Source organism: Acartia tonsa, chromosome 8 (genome assembly GCF_053477335.1).
Source record: "Acartia tonsa isolate MP-2025a chromosome 8, ASM5347733v1, whole genome shotgun sequence".
Taxonomy (NCBI): Eukaryota; Metazoa; Arthropoda; class Copepoda; order Calanoida; family Acartiidae; genus Acartia; species Acartia tonsa.
This window is the reverse complement of record NC_137267.1, coordinates 48,391,612-48,400,257: the sequence shown is the minus strand read 5'-3', so window position 1 is coordinate 48,400,257 and position 8,646 is coordinate 48,391,612. Positions and strand designations below refer to the sequence as shown.

Sequence of the window (8,646 nt, the reverse complement as noted above, 5' to 3'; positions counted from 1 at the left end):
TAAAATTTAAAATAGCAGAGATTTTGTTGTAAAATATAGAATTTTATATTGCCGGATATCCGGCCGGATAGTTTCAATATCCGGTATCGGGCCGGATATTGAAAATGGCCGGATATCCGGCCACACCGGATATCTGGCCCAACCCTAATTTAAACCCCTACCTCCTAGACAGCCGAACAGACATAGTGAGTTATAGAGTAGCTTTCCTACTAATACAAGCAGAATTATGAATTGTAGCGGACAGACCTGTATTTTAGAATGGCTGCGCTTCTTCTAATAATCATGTAACAAGGATGACATCATCCATAAAAGCGAAGTTCTAAAACGGTAGGAAACGGACATTTACACTTGTAGAGTATCAGAACTTAATAATAACAATATACATTAATAAAAGTTGAAGATTGTAGGTATTTTTGTTAAAAACTGCCTAAATACAGGATATTGTTTAAGGACATGCTGAGATATTGTTTAAGGACATGCTTAGATTTTTGGGACTTGATAATAGAGATGCTTCACTTATAATATTGTATTTTGTTGTTAGAGGAATCAGTATTCCAAAAATCAGAACAATCGGATAATTTTGTCACATAAAAATTAGTTGTTAAAAATGTTAAAAATCAACATGTTAAAAATGTACTTACGGACATTCTAGTAACAAATATAGAGTACGGGCGGACCGACCCTAATTATAGAAAAGCTTCGCTTTCAAAAATTTATACAAGTCATTTCTACAAAATTATAGATTATACTTAATTGAGGCAGATTTTTAATTTTCATTGTATAAATTACACCAAATCATCAATTGAAAATATCTTATTTTGATAGTCAGAACGTGTACTTTTATTTGTTTAGCAAAATAAGATATTCAATTCAAATGAAATATTACATTATCTAGGCTTTTAAAAACATTGAACTAGACTAAGAGAGTCATTTTAAAATAAGAAAGGTGGTTTGAAGATATGTAACAATTGGATTTATATAACTCTGCCCACAGGGCGGGGACCCTTTCCCGATTTAGTATTGTGTGTTTGAAATCAGCCAATAGCACTGGAATTATAAACACAGCCGAGTCTCTAAAAAAGAGGCGAGCAAACGTAAAAGGTCTCCGCCATTTGTGTCAGGTAGTTGTCTGGATTATACATCTATACTTATACATTTATTGAAAGTTCAGTTTCGCAACAAATTTAAAGGGGTAGTTTCACGAAATGCATTTTAAATGGTTAAATGGTTAAACTACATTTATATGGCATATATTGAAAAGAATTTCAATTTTCTACCACTTAGTTTTTAAAATATCAAGACTTGAAAATCGTCTTTTTTAATTGCATATATCACAAAAAGACAATTTTCAAGTCTTGATATTTTAAAAACCAAGTGGTAGAAAATTGAATTTATTTCAAATATATGCCATATAAATATAGTTTGACCCATTTACTAGGAAAAAAATATGCGGTTCACTAAATTAAGTTCAAATGCATTTCGTGAAACTACCCCTTTATTAATCTTTATTTGATAGAAAATCTAGCAGTGTAATATCAATTTTATGATGGGATTTAACCCAAGTAACACACACAAATGTGGAAAGACCAGCTGCCACAGTTCTGCGACGACTGCTCTCCTCGCCTGCAATACATTACAAACTTAAGAGATGCCTCAAGACTAAGTGAATGGGGTATTCCTGTCCAGTTTTTTGTTTAGGAATGAATATTTCTTACCCGAGGGAATAAATGATGGACCGATATTATTGCTAGCGGCTACCCTCTAGTGAAATATGAAAGAGGGCAAAACAATAGCCTAAAACCATTCCAAGGGTAATATATAACATTAAAAATATCATAAACAATCCTGGGACCATGTGAAGCTTCCTTAAAATGGAGAACTCATTCAGTAGTTATTGAAATCTTAAGCTTCAGACAAATACAACCTCACTACTTTATATAATAGGACTAGCGGATTCGTTTAATTCGTTGTTGGTGGTGCCCTTCCTCAAATAGTTATAAACCTTCCCTGGACCTATGAGAAGCTACTCTGTAAAGGAAAACCATACCGGGTTAGCGGTAAGCGAGATCCCTTGGTACAGAAAGACACACACAGATTCTATTTATAAGGATAAACAAGTAAAAAATTACCTGTTTTAGTTTGAATAGACCAGGCTAAATGCTTTCTTTCTAGTTCCTTTTCAAAATCTTGAGCATCCAATACATTTCTAAAAATGGAATTAAAAAGCGTGGATATATTGATAGGAGAAACGTTGGTCCTCATTTATTGTTAAGTTTCGTTTATCCAGTAGAAGGGGATGGGGATGGGATACATATGATGGATGGGGGATATCATTATTTTAGCCAGCTGCGGATATCACTTTATTAGAGTACATGAAAATCTGGAGCAACATCTAAAAAAAATAATATACAGATTCTTACCTTAGATGAAATCTTGTTAGAGTAGTGGTTACATCCAGGATTGTTATATATTCATTGCTAACTTCCACATTTAGGAGAATAATATCGGTACAGTGGTTAGCGAGATCCTTTGGTACAAACAGACAGACATCCTGTTACTTTAATATAAGGATAATAACCAACCTTAGATTAAATCTTGTTAGAGTAGTGGTTACATCAAGGATTGTTATATATTCATTACCAACTTCAACATTTATAGCACTTGATGGCAGGCTTAATCTTAATAAAAACATTGGGGCATTGGATTAGTGGTTGAAAAGTTGTGACACAAATAGTTTTTGAGACAAAAAGACAATGGAGAATAAAATGATATGCTTCCCCAATAATGATGAACAAAAATACTCCCTCTGTAGAACAAAATTAATAATTGAAAAGTTTTGATAATAAAAGTTTGGAACTTATCAATCAAAATTCAATCAAAATACTAACATTTTTTAAGCTAGATAACATTAAGTAAGTTATAAACTGTTGGGTAAAATTGTAATTTAATTATAATCTGAGGGAAACCAAAGAAATTGTTTTACCTGTTTAAAGGAATACCATGATGATCCCTTATAGTCAGCTGTTTTGTATCTGTAGTTAGACAATACTTGTCATTTACAGAGACACATTCAACTCCCCACCTAAAATAAAATATTGTAAATGAATATAGTATTGTCAGCTGTTTTTTACTTAGTCAGCTGTTTTGTAAATCCTTATACTAAAGTAACAGGATGTCTGTGTGTCTGTCTGTACCGAAGGATCTCGCTAACCGCTGAACCGATCGGGTTCTCCTTAACAGGGTAGCTTCTCATAAGTCCCGGGAAGGTTTATAACTATTTTGGGGGAGGGTACCACCACCCTCCCAAGAGAAATGACAAAAAAATCAAAAAAATTTCAAATTTAGAGGAGACTTCAACGTCAAATAAGGTGGTATCGTACATAAAAAATTAACTTTAACAAACAACAACATTTAAAGTGCCACTAGAGGCCTCTAGGGGCGTAGCCGCTAGTAGATTATATAGTTCCATATATAGTGGGCTATAGAACAAGTTAGTCAGCTGATTTGTGCATACATATAGTCAGCTGTTTTGTACATAGATGTAGTATAATATAGTCAGCTGTTTTGTACATAGATACAGTACCATATAGTCAGCTGTTTTGTACATGGATATAGTACCATATAGTCAGCTGTTTTGTACATAGATGCAGTACCATATAGTCAGCTGCTTTGTACATAGATATAGTACAATATAGTCAGCTGTTTTGTACATAGATGCAGTACCATATAGTCAGCTGTTTTGTACATAGATACAGTACCATATAGTCAGCTGTTTTGTACATAGATATAGTAACATATAGTAATCTGTTTTGTACATAGGTATTGTACCATGTAGTCAGCTGTTTTGTAAATAGATATAGTACCATATACAGTCAGCTGTTTTGTTCATAGATTATAGTACCTAATAGTCAGCTGTTTTGTTCATAGGTATAGTACTATATAGTCGGTTGTTTTGTACATAGACATAGTAACATATAGTCAGCTGTTTTGTAAATAGTTAATATACCATATACAGTCAGCTGTTTGTTTATAGGTATAGTACCATATTTAGTCAGCTGTTTTGTTCATAGATATAATACCATATAGTCAGCTGTTTTGTACATAGATATAGTACCATATAGTCAGCTGTTTTGTACATAAATATAGTACCTTTTACCCAGCTGTTTTGTACATAGAAATAGTACCATATAGTCAGCTGTTATGTACATAGATGTGTTACCAGATAGTCAGCTGTTTTGTACATGGATATAGTAACATATTTAGTCAGTTGTTTTGTAAATAGATATGGTACCTTTTATAGTAAGCTGTTATGTACATAGATATATTACCAGTTAGTCAGCTGTTTTGTACATAAATATAGTACCTTTTAGACAGCTGTTTTGTACATAGAAATAGTACTATATAGTCAGCTGTTTTGTACATAAATATAGTACCATGTTACTATACCTGTGGGGATAAAGATTAGCAACAGCTCTGCTACACCTATCCATGGTCCCTAGATTCCATAGTTTGGCCGTCCTAAAAAAAGTTCCTTAAATACTACCGACTGCGTACCTAGAGTCATTTGGAGGCTTTTGAAGTTAGGAGAATCAACCACCCTATAAAACTTCATATTTAGTCTGAAAAAAAGATAAAAACATTGGGATAAGTTTTTTTTACTCAGGGCGACCTATCTTTGGAGCAGGACCTATTAGAAGTAATACTGAAAACAAAGAACCAGGCCATATCAGTTCAGAGTTTAGCAAAATCCTTTTGTACTAACAGACAGAAACAGATCCTGTTACTTTTATATAAGAATGAAAAGTACCTGATAATTTCTACACTAGTTAATAAAAGATTATTATCAAAATTTACTTTTTTCTTATATACAACTAAAGAAGAAAAAATATGCGTTCCGTTACTTATTGACACAATAGTCCTAAGCTGGATCTTCAAATCGTTTTATAGCCAGATTTTATTGCCAGATGTTGAGCCAGATTGGAGTGGCTCACCTCGATCTGGCTCACCACTAAATGATTTAAAGATCCAGCTCTAGTTTCTTATAAAAACTGCACCTGTCGTCTGAGCCTGTTAAAATGAATTCTTTGTAGACAGCCATACATCTTATTCTGCTCACATGACCCTAAAAATAAAAATCACACTGTAAATACCAGTTTTGTTAGCCAGTGCCTTGAGTCCCTTGGGGTAAAAACTGGTTTTAATCTTTAATCATTTTAATTTCCAAGGAAAGCTGTTTATAATACAAAGCGATAAATATAAATACTAATTGTTAATTAATCGTATGTTTCTACACTAAAGAAATGAATATACCTAGATATTGTGAGAGATACCTGTAGAATATTGGAGACATGCAGAGCTCCAGATGGAGAGATAATCACCACTGTAACAGATTACCTGTAGAATATTGGAGACATGCAGAGCTCCAAAAAGAGATATATTCACTACTATAACAGCATACCTGTAGAATATTGGAGACATGCAGAGCTCCAGAAGGAGATATATTCACTACTATAACAGCATACCTGTAGAATATTGGAGACATGCAGAGCTCCAGATGGAGAGATAATCACCACTGTAACAGATTACCTGTAGAATATTGGAGACATGCAGAGCTCCAAAAAGAGATATATTCACTACTATAACAGCATACCTGTAGAATATTGGAGACATGCAGAGCTCCAGAAGGAGATATATTCACTACTATAACAGCATACCTGTAGAATATTGGAGACATGCAGAGCTCCAGATGGAGAGATAATCACCACTGTAACAGATTACCTGTAGAATATTGGAGACATGCAGAGCTTTAGAAGGAGATATATTCACTACTATAACAGCATACCTGTAGAATATTGGAGACATGCAGAGCTCCAGAAGGAGATATATTCACTACTATAACAGCATACCTGTAGAATATTGGAGACATGCAGAGCTCCAGAAGGAGATATATTCATTACTATAACATCATACCTGTAGAATATTGGAGACATGCAGAGCTCCAGATGGAGAGATAATCACCACTGTAACAGAACAATCTTGGCTACAACTAATTATCCGACCATGAGAGACAATAATCTAAATGAATTTTACTCTGTTTGTGATTATCTTCAATTTTTACCCTGCCAGAGTAAATCCAAAATCATGAATCTTAAAGGGTGTTTAGAAAAAGAAACAATCGCTCACAATTTTCATTATAAACCCTACAATTTAGGTTTAGGTTAATATAATTCATGCTCAAAATGACAATGATAAAAAATATTGAATTTTGAATCTTTTCACCTCTCCAGAGCACCACATCTTGAGACCTAGCCCATTTGCTCTACCAGGGAGTACATATTTTGTTACAAATCAAGAGGGTTTTGTAGTTTTTAAAAGAAGATCAAACTGCCCTATAAAAATATTTGAAATCCTGGAGATAAACCCCATAGGACGGTTTAAATTGTGAGCAATTGGATTTTTAACACCCTTTAATAACTAGTTTTTATTATTGTAAATTTTGTCTGAATGAATAATTTTTATGAATAGTATTTTTGTAAAAAAAAATTCTATTCAGGAAATCATCAAAAAATAAATAAACACAAGGATGACAACATCCATAAAAGCAAAGCACTGAAACGGTAGGACAAACGGACATATATAGTGTCAGAACTGTATAAGTAGAATAAAAATGTATAAGAGTCGAAGCAAAATGGTCAGTAAATTTGTTGAAAAACTGCTTGATACAGGATAATGTTTAAGGACATACTTACATTTTTAGGACTTGATTATAGAGTTGCTTCGCTTATAACAATAAACTTTGTTGTCCCAGCAATCAACATACCAAAAATCCGATCAATCGGATGATTAGATCACATAGAAATTTATTGTTAAAAAATAAAAAAAAAACATGTTTAAAATGGACGTACGGACATTCTTGTAATGATTATAGAATTGCTACGCTTCCTAAATTGTACCTAACTACTAAAGGAATCACCATGCAAAGTTTGAAATCGATATGACAATTCTAACATGCCTAAATTAACGAAAAAAGCTATCCATCTGTAACGGACGTACGGACCGACCCTAATTATAGAAAAGCTTCGCTTTTAAAAATTTCTATGATTTTAGTTTAGTTAATTTATTCTTTCTTATTTATTCTGCTTACAGAATAATAATTATAAAATTATTTTTATGGAATTATTAGTTTATTAACATACCCAATAATTAAAGAATTCATTAATACATTCTGAGAAATAATAAAAATGACAAAAATAATAAAGTTGAAAAAAAAAATGAGTGGTCTCACAGCAAATGTTGTGAAATCTCAAATTTTCTTTAATTATCAGACCTATATCTTTAATAGTAGATGGGAAAATTCTAAAGAAGTTGTATCAACTTTTTTTTTTATAGCTAGCCGGTCCTTTTAGTAAGTAGTAGATGTAAAATTTTTCATAGAATTCAGATATGCAATCGGTTTTTTTGTAGACCTCTTATTTTTTAAGTAATTTAAGTTTTTTAAAAAAAAAATTAAGTCGATTTTAAGGTACTAAAATGCAACAAAAAAAAGAAAGAAAATGGCCATTATGAACAAAAATAGTAAGATCTTTAATTTGACACCTTACTTTTTCAATTCTGTCAGGTAATTATTGAAAAAATCGATTTTTTTAAACCCACGAGAATAAAAACTTTGAACTCAATTTTATCATTTCACAAGTAAAAAAATATGGGTTCATATATACCTTTAGAATCAGAAAAATATTACGAATCCATTGTAAGCAAAATTGAAAAAAAAAGTTTACAATATAGTATATAAACTACAATAAAAGGAATTATATGAAAATATCATATTATATTGTACAGGCAACGTCTTAACTTTTGAATTGAGTATACAAATGGGAAGGGGGTATAGAGGGGGTAAAGAGGGGGTAAAAAAGGGAAGACGATAGTGTTGCCAGAACAAAAAATACAATTGGCCATTTTTTAATTTTTTAATTTTTTTACTTTTTTTCAATTTTGCTTACAATGGATTCGTAATATTTTTCTGATTCTAAAGGTATATATGAACCCATGTTTTTTATGTCTGTTTGAGAAAATATTTAGGTCTAAAGTTTTTATTAAACCGAGGTTAAAAAAATAGATTTTTTCAATAATTACTCAACAGAATTTTAAAAGTAAGGTGTCAAATTAAAGATCTTACTATTTTTGTTCTTACTGGCCATTTTCTTCTTTTATTTTGTTGCATTTTAGTACCTTAAAACCGACTTAATTATTTTTTTAAAAAACTTAAATTACTTAAAAAATAAGAGGTCTACAAAAAAACCGATTGCATATCTGAATTCTATGAAAAATTTTACATCTACTACTTACTAAAAGAACCGGCTAGCTATAAAAAAAAAAGTTGATACACCTTCTTTGTTAAATTTTACCTTAGTTATTGGTTTAGAATGTGTTGATATCACAGATACAAGTTTACTAATCCTTTTCTAAAAGAAAATTCTATGCTATTAGAAAATCAAGAATCCATACCCTACTTCAAAATGAAACAGTAAAACAATGCAAAAGGGTAGTTTTACGAAATACATTTGAACTTAATTTAGTGAACCGCATATTTTTTGCTAGTTAATGGGTTAAACTATATTTATATGGCATATATTTGAAATAAATTCA

At 31.7% G+C, this 8,646-nt stretch overlaps 1 protein-coding gene across 2 annotated transcripts; it reads right to left on the bottom strand.

Moving 5' to 3' along the window:
- Window positions 1–1,431: 1,431 nt before the first annotated feature.
- On the bottom strand, window positions 1,432–8,486 carry LOC145325672 (uncharacterized). Of its 2 annotated transcripts, XM_080168624.1 has the most exons (8): window positions 8,406–8,486; window positions 5,971–6,075; window positions 5,055–5,122; window positions 4,447–4,518; window positions 2,984–3,082; window positions 2,583–2,678; window positions 2,130–2,206; window positions 1,432–1,623 (listed from the first exon to the last, which is right to left on the bottom strand). In XM_080168624.1, exons 3-8 carry the CDS (start codon window positions 5,096–5,098, stop codon window positions 1,499–1,501), a joined length of 513 nt encoding a protein of 170 aa, XP_080024750.1. In that variant the 5' UTR covers window positions 5,099–5,122; window positions 5,971–6,075; window positions 8,406–8,486; the 3' UTR covers window positions 1,432–1,498. The 2 variants fall into 2 exon arrangements, with proteins under 2 accessions (XP_080024750.1, XP_080024751.1); XM_080168625.1 differs by lacking the exons at window positions 5,971–6,075; window positions 8,406–8,486 and adding an exon at window positions 5,331–5,487.
- Between the last annotated feature and the right edge of the window lie 160 nt (window positions 8,487–8,646).

Bases quoted from the DNA above. Each gene is read 5' to 3' on its own strand.
- LOC145325672 (XM_080168624.1), bottom strand. From the start codon at position 5,098: ATGGCTGTCTACAAAGAATTCATTTTAACAGGCTCAGACGACAG. The intron at 4,519-5,054 runs GTGCAGTTTTTA...AACTTTTTTTAG, and splicing joins TTAACAGGCTCAGACGACAG to GACGGCCAAACTATGGAATC. The intron at 2,207-2,582 runs GTTGGTTATTAT...TTCCATTTTTAG, and splicing joins CTAACAAGATTTAATCTAAG to AAATGTATTGGATGCTCAAG.